Source organism: Neopelma chrysocephalum, unplaced genomic scaffold (assembly GCF_003984885.1).
Source record: "Neopelma chrysocephalum unplaced genomic scaffold, ASM398488v2 Primary Assembly neopelma1_105, whole genome shotgun sequence".
In the NCBI taxonomy this organism is placed as follows: Eukaryota; Metazoa; Chordata; class Aves; order Passeriformes; family Pipridae; genus Neopelma; species Neopelma chrysocephalum.
In genome coordinates, this window is record NW_020897769.1 from 1234104 (window position 1) to 1253795 (window position 19692).

Here is a 19692-nt window from a genome sequence, read left to right on the forward strand (position 1 = left end):
GGGCAGGTTCCTTTATCTTCCTGGTAGTGGTTTGTGCACAGAATGTCCCATCCAGAGCAAAACTGTTTGCTCACCTGTTAATCCACTCTCTCACACTGCCTGATATTCACAGCGAATCTTTCTGAATGAAGAACAGAATTAAATTCACTTTCTGCATAAAGTTTTAATGCTACCTTAGGCAGACCATCAGGTTTTTGGTTTTAATGTGAATACACGCAGATACAGAGGCTTTCCCAAAAGATGGGGAACCCAGCAGAGGCTGGACAGGGACAGCTGGGACAGCAGGGACACTGTGCCCAGTGGTTTCTCCAAGGTAAAATATACATTGAGCCCCCACAGGTTGTTTTTCCTGCTGAGGACAACAGCAAAGCCTGGCTGTGCTCCAACAAGATCACCCCAACTACCCAGTGATTCTCCACCAGCAACAGACTTCAAATACTTGCCAAGTTTCCATGCCAAGTTTCCAGTTTCCCTTGGTTCCAGTCAGGTGTGAGGTCACCAAACATGTCATTCCATGTTTCCCAGCCCAGTGAACTTGAAATCCATGGATCCAGTGCCCTCCAAGTCCTCCATGAGCCTGACATTTGTCCAAGGGATCAATACGTGTGACAGAACTGAGATGGGCTGCAGTGCAGGGAACAAAGCCTCTTATGAGTGGTTCCAGTATCCCAACCTTTATTCCCATGTTCTCCTTTCCATGCCTCCTGCTCCATGCTGCAGTGATGCCCTGTAGCAGTGAAGCTGAGCAGGAGAGGAGGGAGCTGCCACCCTTCACCTGCTGGTGCTGGAGCATAAAAAAGGGCTTTGCAGTTGTGTTTCAGGCTGCAGTTTGTCCCTGAGATCCAGAAACCTTCGTGTCTTGGCTGTCCTGGCAGACACAATCCTGACACCTTTCAGCAGATCGTGTGTAAAATTAGGAAAGGGAGAGATAGGAAGGCTGGTAGGGTCCAACTTCCTTTTATTGGTTCACTTATCAGTTCATAGAGTCCCAAAATCACTGAGGTTGGAAAAGCCCTCCAGGATCATCCAGTCCACTCTGTGCCTGATGCCCACCTTGTCCCCCAGCCCAGAGCACTGAGTGCCACGGCCAGGCCTTCCTTGGACACCTCCAGGGCTGGGGACTCCAAACCTCCCTGGGCAGCCCCTTCCAATGTCTGACAGCCATTTCCAGGCAGAAATTCCTCCTGATGTCCAACCTCAACCTCCCTTGGTGCTACTTGAGGCCGTTCCCCCTCATCCTGTCCCTTGTGCCCTGGGAGCAGAACCCAATTCCCCCCCAGTTCCCCTCCTGTCAGGGAGTTGTGGAGAGTGACAAGTAAGTGGCTTTTCCAGAGCATCCAGGAGCTAAAGGCATGCCTGAATTTTTTTTTTTTACTCATGGAATTTCCTCTAAAAGCCTAGGACTCTGAAAAAGCTGTCACTATCCCTGCCCAGGAAAACGTCTCACCCATTATTTCCATTATCAGACAACAAATGTTTTATATCCCTAACAAATTAGGAGGCCCAAGCCCTGGCAAGGGAGGCCTTGAAAGAGAAAAAATTCACCTGTGAAAATTACAGACCAGTTTGTGTGACACTGAGGGTATTCAGAGATTAATATGGTGCCACCAAAGCCCTGAACTTCTCCTCTCAGGTTGAATGAGAAAAGAGCCATTGTCCTTCTTTCTACTGCTGTTCCAAGAGAAATGACACCTTAAATTAAGGAATGAGAACATTTCTCCACAAATATATTTACAGTGGCAAGCTCAGTGGCTGGAGGGACACCAGAGCCAGGCAGGATCCTTGCTAGTAATCAATAATTATAGGAAATTTTGGATGCCCCATCCCTGGAAGTGTCCAAGGCCAGGCAGGAGGGGGCTTGGAGCAACCTGGGCTAGTGGAAAGTGTCCCTGCCCATGGCAGGGAGGTTGGACTGGGTGATCTTTAAGGTCCCTTCCAACCCAAATGGTGGCTTGAGTCCACCATCAGCAGATTTGCAGATGACACCAAGCTGGGGGGTGTGTTGATCTGCTGGAAGGCAGGAGGGCTCTGCAGAGGGACCTGGCCAAGCTGGATCCATGGGCTGATTCCAAGGGGATGAGGTTCAATCAGGCCAAGTGCCGGGTCCTGCCCTTTGGCCACAACAACCCCCGGCAGCTCCAGGCTGGGACAGAGGGGCTGGAGAGCAGCCAGGCAGGAAGGGAGCTGGGAGTGTGGATGGACAGGAAGCTGAACAGGAGCCAGAGTGTGCCCAGGTGGCCAAGAGGGCCAATGGATCCTGGCCTGGATCAGGAACGATGTGGCAGCAGGATGAGGGAAGTGATTCTTCCCCTGGACTCAGCGCTGGTGAGGCCACCCCTGGAGTGCTGTGTCCAGCTCTGGGCCCCTGAGCTCAGGAAGGACATTGAGGGGCTGGAGCAGGTCCAGAGAAGAGCAGCAAGGCTGGTAAAGGGACTGGAGCACAAGTGGTGTGAGGAGAGGCTGAGGGAGCTGGGGGTGCTCAGCCTGGAGAAGAGGAGGCTCAGGGGAGACCTCCTCACTCTCCACAACTCCCTGACAGGAGGGGGGAGCCGGGGGGGGGTCGGGCTCTGCTCCCAGGAACCAGCAGGAGGACAAGAGGGCTCGGTCTTAAGCTGTGCCAGGGGAGGTTCAGGTTGGATATTAGGAAGAAATTCTTTCCAGAGAGAGGGATCAGCCATTGGAATGGGCTGCCCAGGGAGGGGATGGATTCTCCGTCCCTGGAGGTGTTGAAGGTGAGACTGGATGTGGCATCAGTGCCATGGGCTGGGAACCACAGCGGAGTTGGATCAAGGGTTGGACTTGATGATCTCAGAGGTCTTTTCCAACCCGGTTGATTCCATGATTCTGTGGTTCTATGACTCTATGATTGGGTGATTCTCCGATTCTACAGTCCCACAACAAAAATTAGGGCAGCAGAAAGTAGCCCCGAAAGTAGGGAGGGGGCAAAGTTGGCGTGTGCAGGATGCCAGCACAGCACTGCCCGTGGGCATCGCCCCCATCCCGAGGGCAGCACCCACCCGCGGGGTCCCGCGGCAGCCGGACGGGCCCGTCAGCACCTTGGAGAGCAGCCCCTGGGTGCTCCCGGGGATCCCAACCAGGGCGTCCCTTCCCGGATCTCCACTCGCGAGGCAAAGGTGAAGCGATGCCCGCGGCTTTCTCCCGTGACACTCTGGCCTTTACTTCCCAAAAGCCACCCAAGGGGAAGCAGCTCCCACCCCTACGGTCCCCACCTGCAAGAGCTTCTGGTCATCCAAAACACTGATGTTTGGGGGGCTTCACCTTTTTTGGCATCATGGAGATGTTTGGATTTCCCACGAAATTACAGTAGGAAAAAAAAAAATACAATTAAGTGGTTGCTTCAATTTTACAGAGGGTTTTGTCTGTGGAGATGGGGAGTGGCCTCCCTGCCCTCCTGCGATGTGCCCGTGATAAAAACGATGCCTCAGTGTGGCCAGCTGGGGAACTGCTCTCCTTGAGAAGCCCCAGGTCCTCCTTCTTTGTTTTCTGCTTTTGAAATAACTGTGAAATTCCTTTTTTTTTTTAAACAACTAAAGAAAGTAGAAAACTTAGGGCAGTCCCACAAGTGCCACCAGTCAGAGCCAGAGTGGACCATCCTCCTCATCCTTGCACAAACCCAGGACCTTAGACCCTCTCCTCCCAATGTTGCCACGTCACCTCTGTTTTTTCCCATCCCTGGAGTGAGGAGCCCTGTGACTCTTGATGCAGAGCTGAGCAGGAGGATGGAGCTTCATTTCCAGGAGTGTTTGAGTGTCAGACACTGAGGCCGAGTTCCCAATTCCCAGACAAGAAGAGTGTTTGGACACTCACAGCCGGATTTGAACCAAGGGCCTGAGACAAGACCAGCAGGAGAGGAAGGGAGACAGAAATCTTCACTTGTGTCAAAGTGACCAGGAAGAGAGGAGGAATGGCAGGTTCTTTTCTGTAGAATGAGGGGCTTCAGCTGCCAGACATTAGGAAAAATCCCCAGGAGTGGGAGCTGAGCAGGAAAACTCTGCCTGGGGAAAACTCTCAAATGTCCATGCAGCCCTACTTTTATGGCTGGGATTTGAGACTTGTTCTAGGTTTACAAAGGAGAAGCTTGGAGCTGGCCATCCAAAGGCTGGGCTCTGCATCCTGTCTCCTGCTGGGACACAGGCAGAGGTTGTGCTGTGCTTAGAGTTCCCCTTCATTGGCTGCAGTACCTGGAAACCTCGATCAGGTTCTCATCGGGGTCTCGGAAGTAGATGGATGTTATTGGACCCACAGCACCAGTTCTGGCCACGGGACCTTCTTCAACAACCACCCCACAGGCCTGGGAGGAGACAGAAGAGCAGGGGTTTAATGTTTAAGGTCATGTCCTCAGGGTTTTGTTCACTCTTCCCCCCAGCCTTGAGAGCGTGAGCTGTTGGATGAGGCAACCCCGACATTCCCCAAGACACAGACCCTGAAAGTGTCACTTGGAGGCTGTGGCTTTGTGTCTCCAGGGATCCCACTGACCTGTAGACACCCCCTGCCTGCCTCACCTTCAGATGATCCAGCAGCTGCTCCAGGGGCACCTGTGTGACAAGGCAGAGATCTGCAGAGCCAGGGACTGGGCACCGAGCCTTGGGTTCAAACTCCTTCCCCACCTCGTGCAGATTAAACTTCTGGTTGCCAAAACGTAGAGCTTTGCGATCTCCCTGTCCCCAGAGAGGAAAACCAGAGTAAATGAGACTTCCTGAGCTGAAAATCCTCGGCATCCACTCACCTGTGCAGCCCTAAAAGCTCTGGGGATCTGACGTGGTCCTGCTAACTCAGGGCTTGGCTTTGTGGCAACACAAAAATTGATCACTGCAAGGCTCTCGTGATATTCCTCGAGACATGGAGTGACCCAAGAAAGTCCTAAAGACACACCCAGATACTTCCAAACCACAGTGATGGAAGTTTTTGGGTTTGGACACTCTCCATCCTGCCTGGCAGCAGCCACACAAAGAAAGGGACAGGCTGACACTGCAGTGGGGACAAGGCTGATGAGATGGGAAGAGGGGGAGGAAGGAGGTTTTGGCATCTCTTTGCAGGATCTCAAGGGGGTTTCTGTAGGCTCATATGGCAGCTGAGTCCTGAGACCTCCTGGCCACCTAAAGAGCAAACTCCTAAAACTGCTTTTAGGAGACTTGTTGGGGCAGGAGAGAAGGACACAAGCTTGGAAGTGAAAAAAGTGCAGTGTATCCATTCAAAGCAGTCAAAAGTATTTGAAGCTTGGGCAGGAGACAAGTTGGGGCTGTCCTGGAAACATTAATCAACTTTTCCTCTCTTTGCCAATGGAAATCCCAAACCAAGAGCTTGTCAGACACCTTTAGACAATGTGTGGGTTTCAGGGTTCTCCTCTTTCAGTCCTAGAAGCTGTTTTTCAAAGAATCTTTCTTTTTTTTTATCACTTTGACTCCTTCCCCAGCGTGGGTTGGACTTACCCCAACTCAGCTTGACTCTCCAGAAACACAGAGCTCGATGGGCTGGAGCTTGTGCCGGTCCTACCACTCCCACCCCAAGGAGGTGCCCAGAGAACCCATCAGAGACCCACAGCTCCCACCCATTGGCCCAGAACAGCAGTCCCAGGTCCCCCAGACCCAACCCAGACCTGTGCCACATGTTACCTTGAAAGTCACCACCTCCATGCCCAGGACTTTGGAATAAAAGGCCACAGTGTCCTCGATGCTCTTCACAGTCAGCACAAGGTGGTCCAGGCGCTGGATGAAACACGAGGGGGGACTCACACACTCCTCCTCCCTCCAGGACATCTTCTCAAGGCCGGGAGCTGGCATGGAAAACCAGAGAACATGAAAGTTGGGAGCATCCAGGTCCAGGCAGTTGCGAATGGAGGTCACACAGGTTTGCTCTTGACCTGCAGGTGGCACAAGCACAGAAGCAATAAATCCTCCTCCCTGGAAGGGCCTCAAACCCCTGCTGGCTCTGGTGGCACCTGAGCCTGCCAGAGCCCCTGGCTGGGGCCAGGTCTGCAGGACCAGCTGGGTGACCTCGCCGAGGGCTGATGTCACCAAGATGCTGAGCTCCCAAAGCACAAAAACCAGGGAAGGACCAAGTGTGTGATCCTTCCCTCCAAACCCCCTCTGGAGTCTCCCCAACCTTCCTCACGTCCAGGTGTGGACACTCATCCAGGGGAAGCAAAGACAGAGAGTGGAGACCCAAGCTGGGACCTGGCAGAGCAGTAGGAATTGTCTCCAGGGACATGTGTTGTCACCTGCCTTCAAGCTGCGGGGTGTCACCACCAGGCAGAGGCTGCTGCCAGGGGTTCAAGGTGATGCAGCACGAGGGGGAAGGGGCTCAGCAGCCTGAGTTTACAGCAGTTCTTGGTGTTTTCTGCTGGGTTCATATCCCCTGGCACTGCCCTTCCCTTTTAGGGACAGTGGTGGGGGAACAGCTGGACTCGATGACCTTGGAGAGCTTTTCCAACCTCCATGATTCCATGATTCTGCACGGGGAATGCTCGGCAAGGAGAGATCTGGCAGGAGCAGGGTCAGTACAAAGCCAGGCACAGCCTCACCAGGGGGTCTGTTCCCTGCAGCCAGAGAATTCCACTTGGAGAAGGACCCCATTGTCCTGCTCCATGGCCTGGCCTGGCCTGTGTCCAGTGACTGTCCCAGTGCTGGGGGCAGCTGGGAACACACCCAGCACAAAGTCACTGTCCCTCCTCGCTGCTGGTGTCCAACAGCCTCTCCTCAGACCAACCTGGCTCAGTCCCTCTGCAAATCCCTTCCCCCCAGCACGTCCTCCTGGGCGCTCCCAAATCCCAGGACCTTCGTGTCCCAGCCTACAGCTCCCACCTCCTGCCCAGCCAGCCCTGCCAACACAGCCTCCCCTCCCAGGGGAGCCCCTCAGCCAACCCCTGCAAGGAGAGGGGGGAGTAAAAACAGGGGGTTACCTGCCAGAGGGGACAGAGCCGGGCAAGGCGGGTCCCCAGGACCTCCCTCTTCCTGCTGGGTGAGCAGGAACGTCACGGGAGAGTGGGAGGGAACAAGGAGGCTGAAAACAGGAGCGCTGAGGTGAACCTTGACCCAAAGGACATAAAAATCTAACTGGTTGAAAAACCCTGGAAAAGGAGCCTGGATATTTTAACCCCACATTCTTCCCTTTCCAAGGCAGGGAAGGTTGGGTTTCTGTGCTGTGTCAAAGCTCTCACTGGGGTGATTTTATTCCCACTGGATACCCCTGGAGAACAGGGAATGTGGCAAGCAGCCACAGCAGGCTCCCACCTCCCTGGCAGTGGACAAGGTGCCTGTTCACTATTTTGCCTCCAAGATTATTTTCTAACATGCAACAAGCTGAGCTCTCACTGCCCTACAAGGCAAACCCCAAAGAGTTTGGGACCTTCAGTTGTTTAGAGAGAAGGTTGGAAAGGGACAGTGAGCTCCGAGATCGTCGTCCCAAGAATCAGAGGCCGCATTTAAAGAACAACAATATATTAGTGAGCTGTGACATTGGTGTGGGAAGAGTCGTAAGGAAATGGGATAAAAATTCCCCCAGGGACCAGTTGGGATGTCTAGAACTGTAGCACTTTCTCCACTCCAATTGTCATGTGAGTAAATCTTGGCTAAAAGCAATAAAACTGTTAATATTAATAACTCTGGACTTCAATCTCTCAGGTGCCTTTCACTGGAGAGCTGGGAGCAACACAGAGCGTGTTCTGATGCCTGGGTGTGGTGACACCACACACACCTGGGGGTCTCAGGGTGTTTGAACCCTCTGTTAAAGGCTTCCTGGGAAATCTGAGCATGGACAAGAAGGAGAGAGTCCCTGCAGAGAGATCTTTCCCCTGGGAATGGTCTGCTGAAGAGGTGCAGCACCAGCACTCACTTTGGCACAGAAATTGGGGGTTTGGAGGGTTTATTTACTCGTGGCACAGTGGGTTTTTTGGAGCAGGGAAGCTGTGGTTTGGATCTGAGAGCTCCACTTCCCCAGGGGAGCTCTAGTCTAAGACTGACATTTCTTGGACTTTAAGTTCAGGATGTGATCCCACAGCTCAGGCTTGGGAAGGGTTTTGAGTTCAGCTCCTTAAAGGTGTAGCTGCAGACGAGGGTTCCTGGGCTGCTCCCAGAAACATCCAGAGAGGGTCTTGTCTACATGTTGGACAGAGTGATGGAGTTGAAGTAGCTCAGCAGGTCCTCCACGGTGAAGTCCATGGCAATCCCTGATCCCGCGTAGCAGCGTCGGATCAGATCCTCAAACTCTTGGTACTGGCGGATGAACTCCTGCTCCATGGCGTGCCACACCACCTGGGGGAAAGCTCCCCTTCAGCTCCCTTCAGGAGGCCCTGACAGCTCCAGCTGTGCAGCCCTGAACCCCCAAAACATCCCAGAGTCACACCCACATCCCGCCCCGATTACCGGCAGGAGGTTTTCCTCCGGGGAGAGGTCCTTGTGGATCTTCCTGTAGAGGGTCTCCAGGGCTCTTCTGACTTCCTTGCCAGGGTATTTCTCGAGGACCTTCCTGAGCTCCTGCTTGCTGTAGGCCAGCTGGAAGCTCAGCTCCTCCTCCTTCACCCCCTGAGCCAGGCGAGTTTTCACCCCTTCAAAGAAGTGCTGGGAAGGGAAGGAGACATTCCGTGAGGAGCCAGCCTGAGGTGGGCTCCTGCGTCAGGATCGCTTCCCTCAGCTCCCTTCCCACGTCTCATTAAGTTGAAACGAAGTACTGGAGCTTGTTTATCCCCCAGGAAAGCAGAGTTTAGGGAATTCTATTGGTTCTGCTCTGCAAGCAGCACCTCTAAGGGCTGCAGGCCCCTGGAGCAATGGGAGTGCTGGAAAAGTCACTCGGTGCTTCCTCCAGCTTTGCTCCCCACAGAGGATTTGGAGCCAGAGGTGGGGTTGGGGGATCCCAGAACCTGCAGAAGTGTAAAGCAAAACTCAAAGTTCTCTCAGTTTTCAGGACAGACATCTCTATCTCTGCCACAGCCGGACACGGAATTCCACATCTGGTGGAATAATCACTTCCTTCATCCTCCTGTCCACCCTCCTGTTCACACATCCCAAAAACCTGTAGGCTGTCCTGGGTTATTTCCACTGCAATTTGGCTGTGGAGAAGCACCCTAAATCCTAAGGATTCTGAGTTCCTAAATGTAAGAGCTGTTTCCAACAAGCAGAATTGGGCTCCTACATTCCTTATCCTGGGGCTGGTCCTCAAACCCAAAGGGCTTTGTGGTCTGATGGAGAGGCCACGGCAGGATTTTGGAGATCCCTGGGCAGAATGAAATCCAGGTGCCTTCATACAATACTGGCTTTGTTGGGAGCAGTGAAATCATCCTTTCCCTCGCAGGGGGAGGATTGGAAGCCGTAAGCAGAGCGGGAAGCACGAGACCCCGAGCTCATCTCCCAGTCAAGGCAACAAGATGTTTGACAGCAATGACTGGGAATAAATTGAAAGGAACAGGTCCTTTGAATAATTCAAGCTGAGCTCAGCCTGTGAGTAATTTTAGGCCAGTGAGAGGAGGAGCAGAGCAGCCACGGTCGAGGGGAGGAAGGAGTGAGCAAAGCCAGGTGCTCTTAGCTCAGTTAACAAAGCAGCCGCTCGGGAAGTGTGGAATCTGTGTCGGAATGATCAGCCCAGGCAGCCGTGAAAGAAGAAATGAGCATCTGCCAGACACAGACACGCAACCCAGAGCAGGGGCTGAGCAGGAACTTCTTAGGATTGCTTGGGAGAAGTCGCACCCAAGTGTATCTTGGTCTACGGCCTTCAAGTGGACAGGAGGAAAAAACAGCAGGAAAGTGAGAAAATCCCTCACATTTTTAGGATTGTCGGCGATAAAAAGGTTTCCTTGTGAAGGCAGAGTGATCACATTGTCTTGATAGAAGAGGTTTTTTCCAGTGAGAACAAGCAATCACTCACCCATCCATTATCCCATCAATCCAACCTCCCCAGGGATGAGGTAGAGTCCACACCACTGAGGTTTCAGGATGGGACTGGCCAGGGTTGCTACAGATCCTCATCCAGGTAACCTTTCCAAGGCAGTTTGGACCAGATGGTCTCCAAGGTCCCTCCCAGCCTGGGCTGTTCTGTGACTCTGGGGTGCTGGGGCTGCTCTGCCCAGTGAAACCCGGCAGCAAGCGGGCAGAGAAGGGGGGGAACACTGGGATGTGACAACAAACTCATATAATCCCATTCTGGATTCAGGGAGGGGCAATTTGGACACCAATAAATTCCTAGTTTTGGGAAGAGCAGCTGCCCTTTGAGGCCCAGAGGAGGGTCAGGAGATCCTGTACTCACATGGAGCTTCTCCAGGGGCTGGCCCAGGCACTTGATGACATATTTCTCCATGTGCTCGCTGGACCTTTGCTTGGCTTCTCTCTTCTTGTCCTCCAGGCAGGGGATCTTCTTCTGGCACAGGAAGCAGTGGATGTGGTGGAAATTTTCCATCATGGCCACATGTGTGTTCACCTTCAGGTTTGCTGAGGACAGACTATTGACTTAAAAGAAAGGAGGAAATCAGGTGTGGAGAGGAGACCCTGCAGGCTGGGTCAGGGGGGTCTCAGGGGGTCTCATCTGAACCATCTGACTTCGATCAGTCCCAGAGTAATTATTCATAACACAGACCCTGATCCCTGTCCATGAGCTTGATTCCCTACCTCCCCTGCCTCACTGCAACCTTTGCTGGAGCCTGGAAGGCACCATGGCCATGGATTTATCAGTAAGACAGCCCAGAGCTGCCTCTCTCCACCATCTCCTGGTCTGTGGCCAGAGCTGTTACTCCTGCAGCCCCTGGGAATCTCCAGTGACCAGCAGCTGGGACAATCCAGGGATCTACTGAGAGCTCCCTGCCTTGCTCTCCCAATCCCTCCTGATGTTTTGGGGGAAGTTGATCTTCGGCTCCCAAGACCTCTGAGCTTGGAAGAAGAGTCTGATCTGCAGTGAGCAGCTGCTCCCTCCACAGTGGGACAGGAGATGCTGGAATTAGATCCAAAGCTGTGTCCCACCCCTGTCCCAGCCAGGACCATCCCAATGCAGCAGACACCACACACCCAACATGCCATCAAGGTCTGTGTTGCCAAAAAAGGGCCTTTTCAAGGCAGGAAGGAAACTTGTCTGAGCATTTATCCAAAAATAGAAGGTGTGGAGCCACTCAGCAAATTCCCAGCGGTCCTGGAAGTGGCTGGAAGGCTGATCCAGAACATGGCAGGTTTCAGGGATGGAAACAGGGGCTGAAAGCCCATTCCCAGCTGCTGGTGATGCTCTCACCCCCCAGGACTGAGGGACTTCAAATCTGCCCCGAACTGAGGGCTCAGAGTAGCAGGAAAAGAATTACTACTCCTGGGATACCCAGCTCCTGAATGGCAGCACCATGAGGACAGGGAGACACGGAGATCAGGAAAAAGGGGATACCCCAAACCACACTCTCTGAATTTTGATGCTCCCAGGCTCTTGCTCAGTGCAGGTGATTTCAGCTCCAGGCAGTGCCCAGGAGACAGGGAACCTCCACCCTGCCCCACTGGGAGCTCCTGGAGCTGCAGGGGGACATTTGCATCCAGCCACCAGCCTTGGTACTCACTGCTGCTGAAGACACTGCTGGCCAGCCTGAGGTGGGCCTTGTCCAGCTCCCCTCTCCTCCGAGCTGTCCTGAACACCTCCTCGGAGAAGTTCACAAACTCCTGGAAGCGGCTCACGGAGGGCAGGATCCCACCCTTCATCCTGCTGGGCACCTTTGCCTCCTCGATCTCCTTGCACAAGGTCCCCTGGCAACAGCACAGATCTGTCAGATCTGACACGGCCCCAGAGTCATCTGATGGGTCACTAAAGCTCCAAGCCCCATCCAACTTGGCCTTGGACACTTCCAGGGATGGGGCAGCCACAGCTTCTCTGGGCAACCTGTGCCAGGGCCTCCCCACCCTCACAGCCAACAATTCCTTCCCAATATCCCATCTAACCCTACTCTCTGTCAGTTTGAAGCCATTCCCCCTTGGCATGTCACTCCAGGCCCTTGGAAATAGTCTCTCTCCATCTTTCTTGAAGCTCCCTTCAGGTCCTGGAAGGCCACAATTTGGTCACCCCAAAGCTTCTCTTCTCCAGGCTGAACAATCCCAATTGTCTCAGCCTTTCCTCCCAGCAGTGCTGCTCCATCCCTCATTTTAAGAGTTCAGGTGGGACATCAGGAATAATTTCTTCACAGAAAGGGTGGTCAGGCATTGGAACTGCCCAGGGAGGTGGTGGAGTCCCTGGAGGTGTCCAAGGAAGGCCTGGCCGTGGCACTCAGTGCTCTGGGCTGGGGGACAAGGTGGGGGTCGGGCACAGGGGGGACTGGATGATCCTGGAGGGCTTTTCCAACCTAAATGATTCTGGTTAGAAGATTCTGGAGGAGGCCAAACATCCCCCAGGACCACTTGGGTTCACTGACTGACACTCACGATGCATTTGTTGAAGCTGCTCTTGGCCAGGAGCAACACGTTGCCCAGGACGGTGTTGAGGAAGGACGAGGGGGGAGCTGAGGAAGAGCCCCACATCCCAAAGACAGAGTCACTCAAGGTAACCAGGACCTGCAAGCAGCCAAAAGGGTGGACCTTGTTGCAGACATCCAGAAAACCCCTCAGCTCCAGCTCCAGGCAGCTGAAGATCTCGCTGAGCAGGTGGGTTGTAGGTTCTTCTGGTCTTAAAAAGAAAGAGAAACCCGACCAAAACAAGAGGTCAGCAATGGAATGGGGAGGGCACTGCCCTGTGGACACTGCAGACTGTGCCCCTGTGTCCCATCACCCACGTACTGGCTCCGGCGCTTAGTGCAAGGAGGATCCTCTGGAGGTGCCAAGGTCTCCCCTCCCTTAGTGGCAGATGCCTGAAAGAAGGAAAGGAGTGGGAATTATCATGGAATCCTGGGATGGTTTGGGTGGGAAGGGACCTTGAAGATCATCTTATCCACTCCCTGCCAAGGGCAGGGACACCTTCCACTAGCCCACGTTGTGCCAGCCTGGCCTTGGACACTCCCAGGGATGGGGCAGCCACAGCTTCTCTGGGCAACCTGTGCCAGGGCCTCCCCACCCTCACAGCCAACAATTCCTTCCCAATATCCCACCTGATGTAAATCAGGATTTATCTGCTCTCCCTTAGGGAGGAAAACTTGAGCTCTGGGTTTAGTTCTTTTTTCCCTTGTTGGAGTCCTGTGTTGGATGCTCAGACACCCCGTGATTTTGCTGGAGTTCTTAATTAAGTTCCTCTTAATTCTTCCCCACTAGAGACTCCAGGAGAGCCCAGGCACCTGACAGAGGTGAGCAGCCCCCCTGTTGTGCCTGCCGAGGTTGGTATCAGGCTGGGGGGAGGACTGGAAAACGGCCCTGGAGAGGACACATCCTCCTACTCACCTCCAGACCCTGCAGGTCCGCAGCGTCGTGGCTCAGCTGGAAGAATTCCTGGAGGAACCGCTGCTCCGAGGTGCAAAGGGGCTGCAGCTGCCTCAGCACCTGCTCCAGCACCTGCTGAGGAACCACCGGGAACGTCAGAAACCCTCCCAGCACGCTGAGGACACCACGGCAGAGGTCGTGCCCACCCCAGGTGCCACCCGAGCCGGATCAGCACAAGGAGCATCCCTGCTCCTGCTCCGGGGAAGGGACCGCGGGATGGGGGCAGCGCCTGTGGGACGCGGGAACCCTCCGGGAACGCTCGGCTCCTCACCTTGACCACGTTCCCTCTGGCTGGTGGCTCCTCCTGGCTCTCCCTGCTCCCGGGGAGGCTCCACCGGGGCTGGTGCCTGTTCCCCAGGGGCTTCTCCGGGCTCTCCTGGAGACCTGCAGGGCGCGGGGGTCAAACATCTCCACCCCCCTCGGGCCCTCCAGCCCCTTGGGAGGCTGAAATGCCTCTTTTTGTATCCGACCTGACGCGTGAATTGCCCTTTTCCTGTTGGATTTTTCCTCCCCACCCCCGTTTCTCTCTCTTTTTCGTTGCTCTTTTTTAATTCCCTCGCCTGTGCTCCTTATCCCCTTTGCTATTTATTTACTGCTTCTCAAGAGTTCTAACTCTTGAGGGCTGGGGGGTGAAAAATCCCAAGTGATAAGGGCGTAAATCAGCAGAAAAACCCGCAAGAGACTCAGAAAAACTGTTTGTTGCTCAGTTTTGATGGTAAATTGCCATAAAAGAATATCCAGGGGAGGTGGGAGTGGCTTTTTTTTTCCCAAAAAACTGACCTTTTTAAGTCAAAAGCATTCACCTGGAAATAAATATACTTTTCAAACATTACCACTTTTTACCACACTGTTTTCACTGGGTGCTTGGCTCAAGTGGAAAAATCGAAAAAAATCCTTTAAAATATGTATTTAAAAACCATTCTTTTACTCCCTGAAAAGAAACCAGTGGCGGAAACATCCAGATTATTTTCTAATTAATTCTAAAAATCAGCATCATTTCACTCTCCCAGAGTTCCTGGGTGAGTCAGGTCAGGTCTCCATCTCTCAATACATCTGAAATATCTTTATTTGAGCCACTACCTGCAGGGTTTTTACCTTTGGGAAGGATGTCAGTGCCCTCCACGCAGAGGAGAGGTGACAGCCAGCCCTGCTCCTGACCTCAGCCTTGCTAAAACCACGGAGAAAATTCATGAGCTCCTTCAGAACCTTTTATCCCACCCTTATGCAACGGATAATGAGAATTTCACCGGCTGGGAAGTGGCAAAACCAGGAGAAAAAAAACCCAAGGATTTTACAAGCCTGGAAATGTTAGTGTGGGAAAGGGAATGGGAAAAGGAGAAAAGACTTAATTATTGGCTCACAATTAGTTATAAACAGCTCGAGGTTTGCCTTCTAAACTCTCCCATAACGAGGCAATAAATCAGCAGGTGGTGTGTTTTAGAAGCATTTTGCCATGAACAATCCTTTGTGAGGGCAGGGAATCAATCCCAAAAATTCAATGCCACGATAATAGAAGTGGCACAGAGAGCCTGGGATATTTTAAAACAGGGAGAAGGGATATTATCAGGCACAGCCTGGGCTCCCATCCATCCAGGATCACCCCAGGGAGCAGCTGAGAGGAGGGGAGGGAATCAGCAGGAAAGACCTTGGAGGAGGCTCCTGCAGAGCTTCATCAAAGCCAAACTTTCCCTGCAAAAGAGCCCCAGAGCAGCCAGTTTTGCAGGAAATTTTCCCCTGCGATGGGTTGGCCAGACACTGGATTTGCTCCTGGGATTTAATTCCTTCCTGTTTCATAGGCATTCAACACAAAGTACTGAAAGGAAATCACTGGTTTAACGTTTACCAGGAGGGGATGGGGCAGCCTGGCTGCCACACGTGTCCCACACCACCTTGTTTTTAATTTAACAAGTTTATTTTCACAAGTGGTCCAGTGGAAGGTGTCCCTGCCCATGGCAGGGGGTGCAACTAGGTGAGTTTAAGGTCTCTCCCAACCCAAACCATCCTGGGATAAAGGGCCTCTTTAACAGGCATCTCCAATACCCCCCCTTTTAACGACTTTGCTCCTGAGGAGGCAAACCTGGGTGCTTTTTATTTTCTGCTCCAAGTCCTTTGCTCCAAGCCCATCAATCACCCTGCAAGTGGAAACCTCTTTATCCCGGGCACAATCTTTGTGATTTCCTGCTGTTTAACTAAAAGCAATCACCCCTCTCTGGGAAATGGGGCTTGATCACATTATCTTATAAAGCACAGATTGGAGTTGGCCTCCCCACTGCTAATTCCCCAGGCTGGCTGGCTGAAAGTGCATTCATTGCCTCTTATCAGGAATTCCTATTTTTAAGCAGGAAAAAGCACTTTGCCCCGCAAAAAGCTGTATCCAGGAGTGGAGGAGAGGGATTGGAGAGAGGAATATTATCTTGGTTAACTATTTGTTTCACCTGATGTGGCAGGCGAGGCAGAGCATGTGCCCCTCTGTGCCAGGCTGAGTGGTCAGAGGATCATGGAATGGTTTGGGTGGGAGGGGAATTTAAAGTTCATCTCATCCACCCCGTGCCATGGGCAGGGACACCTTCCACTAGCCCAGGTTGCTCCAACCTGGCCTTGGACACTTCCAGGGATCCAGGGGCAGCCACAGCTTCTCTGGGCAACCTGTGCCAGGGCCTCCCCACCCTCACAGCCAACAATTCCTTCCCAGTGTCCCACCTAACCCTGCCCTCTGCCAACTTAAAGCCATTTGGGTGCCATTGGGACTACTGAGGTGAGATTTTTCCTCCTTTTTTTTCCCCAGGACTGCTGTGCTCCCTGGCAGGTCCTTGTACCCTGCCAGCACTGCCCATCCTTGTTCCACCCCATGGTCCTGAGGTGCCCTGTCTTCCTGGTGCATGTGGCTGAGTGTCTTTGCCAAGGGGGAAGTGGTACTGGGCAGGAGGAGCTGGAAGGGGTGGTGGGTACGTTGGGATGGGCTGTGCTGCACACCCAGACACGGGATCCACCAGCCCCCTTCCCTTCCCTGGGTCCCATCCCTTCCCTGGGTCCCATCCTCTGGCTCAGGGCCTGGACACAAGTGATGAAGGAGGTGCAGAGCTGGAGGGAGCCCAGCGATGACTCTGATGGACTAAACACACCGTGCAAAGTGGTTTCTGACATTCAAGCCTGGCCAAGCTGGCATGGAACTTTCCATTACAGTCCTTTGTTTTGCTGAAGGAAAATGTGACTTCTGGGCAATAAAAAACTTCCAGAGGAGACAGATCAGCTTCTCTTTTTATCTCCAGAAACACCTGACTGGAATATTTTGAGTCAGATGCAGCGATTTCTGTGACAATGATCCCCTCGGGATGGCACAGCCCCACACGCAGCTCACTGGGAAATCATTCTGCAAATATTGCTACAAATGCCCCCCTGTCTTCAGGGACAGGCTTGGTGCCTTCTCTTCACAGGCAAAAGTGCCTGAGGAGCCTGTGAGCAGTCCTGCTTGTGTGAAATATGGGCCAGGCTTTACAGAATCATAGAATCACTGGGTGGTTTGGGGTGGGAGGGATGGAAAAGTCACCTCGTTCCACCCCCTGCCATGGGCAGGGACACCTTCCACCAGCCCAGGTTGCTCCAAGCCCTGTCCAACCTGGCCTTGGATACTTCCATGGATGGGGAGAACACTTCCAGGGATGGGGAAATTATAAGGTCTTCCTGGAGCCTTCTCCAGGCTGAACAACCCCAAGCCTGTCCTGACAGCAGAGGAGCTCCAGCTCTCAGAGCAAGAGAAGAGAAAGCTTGGTGGTTTTTTCCAGGAGATAATAGTGGGGTGGGAACTCTGGAACAGGCCAGGAAGACTTTGAGAGCCAGGGAGAAGGGAGGTGACAACAGCTGAAGGGGTGGCTGTGCTTTGTTAACCAGGCAGTGGCACATCCTACAGCTCCTCAGAACACAAGCTCAACCATCCCTGTGGCATTCCTGAGCCCTGCAAAGGGAAGGTGAACAACAGCTACAGCTCTGAGGAGCAGAAAAAGAGAAAAAGAGAGGATATCAAGGTACTGAAGATCACACAAACACTGCCTGACACAAAGCAGAGTCGGCTTTGTCACGTCCTGCCAACCTCCGACCCAGCCCACGGAGGAGAGAGTAACTCATGGCACAAAATCCGGGGAAAACACCTGTGATGGAGGGGGATTTTCACATTCCCTGCCAGTAAAGCCCAAAGGTCATACTTGCAGATCACTCACTTCCTTTTCTTCTTCCCAGCAAGGAGGTTTTGGCTTGTTCAAAGAAGGCTTTGATCTCCCGCTCGTAGAGTCTGCCGAGGTTCTGGGCGTAGACCTGGGAGGGACAGGAGGGGCCAGGTGAAAGCAAAAAGACCAAATTTTAGCATTTCAGACCTTTTCCTTCAACACAACGTCTGCCACTGAGCGCCAGGCTGCTCCTCCCCAGCACAGAGGTCCAACATGTTGTGGCCAAGTTGGCCGGACACTCTGCCAGAAGGGCCGAACGCTCGTGGGGGTTTGGTGAGACCAAACCCTCACCAGGAATTCACCAGTGGCACCAATCTGTTCCCAGGGGATGGAACAGCTGTACTGTCTGCTCAGGATTTCAGTCATACCTTGGGGAGGTCACAGAACAGAGCTGGGTTGCTGTTCCTCAGCCAGGCCATGAGGGGGGTGAAGGGCAGCAGCTCCTCGTGGTGGAGTCCATGGCTTGGTGCAGACAACTTGTCAACGGGCTGCCCAAGAGCAGGGACCTGAGAGCTGCCCTGAAGCAGCAGAAACAGCAGGAAGGGTCAAATAAAACAGCCCTGGAAAACTTCCTGATCCCCCTGGAATTTCCAGGTCTGAAATTTCAGAATTTCTGCAACTTCTAGTTCTGAAATTTCAGGATTTCTTCGATTTCCTGTTCTGAATTTCCAGGTTTGAGAAGCAAATTCCAAGCTGAAGCAGGGCAGGCACGACCACTTGGAACTCGAGTTTGAATCCTGTTATGTGGGAACAATTCTGAGCTGGCCCACAGTAACACAGGGGATAATCCAGGTAAGCACCGTGGGCAGGAGAAGGCACAGGAGAAAAGCTCCTTGTGGAAGAACACACTGGAAATCCTCCCTCGGAGCACTGGGAGGTGGTTCAACCTAGGGGGGTGGGATGCCATGGATAGGAGGGATTTGCCAGGGTCTGGAAATGCTGGAACACCACACCACAGACTCAGAGTTGTGTGGAGCTCAGAAGGTTCAGGGCAGGTCCAGGTGGAGCAGTTTGTCCAGCCAAGATCTGAAAATCTCCAAGGATGGAAATCCCACAGTTCCCTCCTGGTTTCCAGCCTAGCTTGAAAGAAAACACTGAAGATTTAAGGAAATGGCCCTGAGGATTTGGGAGTCGCTCCTTTTCCTGAAAAGAAATCTGGAAGAGTCCAATTTTCCTTTCAGATTTCTGCCCACAGGGATATTGTCCATCACGTCTTTTAAACTGCAAAATCAGCACTGAAAGTGTTAATCGAAGGATCAAGGGATTGGCTCTTATCCTGGGATTTTGTGTCACAAGCAGATCAACAACGCCCAAAATAAAATGAGAAAAATCTTCAGCCTAAAAATCTTCAGGGCTGGACTTCTTCTACATTCCTGCCAAACTAACCCAAGGGCTGGGAAGGGTGAAGGGATGTGGAAAGACCTCTTTGGGAAGATGCTTTAGGACAATCATCCCCTACAGCCCTGGTGTGATTTTTCCCAGGATATTCACATCTCCTGGGATTTGGAGTAAAGCCCACCTGCAGCTGGAAGACGTTGGTGATGTGACTGATGAGAGAGTTCTCAAAGTTCTGCTTGAGGGTTTCAAACAGGATCAGCTGCTCGGCCACCGCCTGCAGCTTCCGGGAACCTGGAGGGGAAGGAGGGGATAGCATGGGATTGAGGGGAAAAGAGAGGATATCATGGGTTCGAGGGGAAAAAGAGAGGATATCATGGAAAGAGAGGATATTACAGAAGGGAGGGGGGAAAAAAAGAGGGTATGAAGGCATTGAGGGATAAAAGAGGGTATCAAGGCATTGAGGGATAAAAGAGGATATCCTGGTATGGAGGTAAAAAAGAGAGGATATCAGGGTATGGAGGGGAAAAAGGATATCATGGTCTGGAGGGGGAAAAAGAGAGGATATCATGGAATGGAGGGAAAGAAGAGAGGATATCAAGGTATTGAGGGGGAAAAAAGAGGATACCGTGGAATGGAGGGAAAAGGAGAGGATATCAAGGTATTGAGGGAAAAGGGAGAGGATGTCATGGAATGGAGGAGGAAAAAAAGAGGATATCAAGGTGTTGAGGGATAAAAGAGAGAATATCATGGTATTGAGAGAAAAG

At 52.8% G+C, this 19692-nt stretch overlaps 2 protein-coding genes across 2 annotated transcripts in view; both read right to left on the reverse strand.

Annotated features, from left to right (window-relative positions):
- Positions 1 to 3345: 3345 nt before the first annotated feature.
- GLOD5 (glyoxalase domain containing 5) lies at positions 3346 to 7047 on the reverse strand. The gene is made up of 4 exons (XM_027696234.1): positions 6920 to 7047; positions 5634 to 5799; positions 4524 to 4679; positions 3346 to 4312 (listed from the first exon to the last, which is right to left on the reverse strand). The coding sequence occupies exons 2-4, from the start codon at positions 5775 to 5777 to the stop codon at positions 4187 to 4189; spliced, it is 426 nt and encodes a 141-aa protein (XP_027552035.1). The 5' UTR covers positions 5778 to 5799; positions 6920 to 7047; the 3' UTR covers positions 3346 to 4186.
- Positions 7048 to 7922: 875 nt separating this feature from the next.
- The window catches only part of LOC113973709 (exocyst complex component 1-like), a 26930-nt gene continuing 15160 nt past the window's right edge, over positions 7923 to 19692 (reverse strand). The window contains exons 8-18 of the mRNA XM_027696159.1: positions 19110 to 19219; positions 17959 to 18108; positions 17585 to 17678; positions 13642 to 13754; positions 13332 to 13442; positions 12738 to 12808; positions 12387 to 12627; positions 11534 to 11717; positions 10255 to 10454; positions 8382 to 8576; positions 7923 to 8270 (exon numbers count right to left, since the gene is read on the reverse strand). Of these exons, the coding sequence (XP_027551960.1) occupies positions 8115 to 8270; positions 8382 to 8576; positions 10255 to 10454; positions 11534 to 11717; positions 12387 to 12627; positions 12738 to 12808; positions 13332 to 13442; positions 13642 to 13754; positions 17585 to 17678; positions 17959 to 18108; positions 19110 to 19219 (1625 nt within the window). The 3' untranslated portion in view covers positions 7923 to 8114. The remainder of the gene's footprint in view (positions 8271 to 8381; positions 8577 to 10254; positions 10455 to 11533; positions 11718 to 12386; positions 12628 to 12737; positions 12809 to 13331; positions 13443 to 13641; positions 13755 to 17584; positions 17679 to 17958; positions 18109 to 19109; positions 19220 to 19692) is intronic.

Coding starts and splice junctions, on each gene's coding strand:
- GLOD5 (XM_027696234.1), bottom strand. CDS start 5,777: ATGTCCTGGAGGGAGGAGGAGTGTGTGAGTCCCCCCTCGTGTTTCATC. Junction 4,680..5,633: donor TGGAGGTGGTGACTTTCAAG/GTAACATGTGGC, acceptor CTCTGGGGACAG/GGAGATCGCAAAGCTCTACG. Junction 4,313..4,523: donor AGCTGCTGGATCATCTGAAG/GTGAGGCAGGCA, acceptor GTCTCCTCCCAG/GCCTGTGGGGTGGTTGTTGA.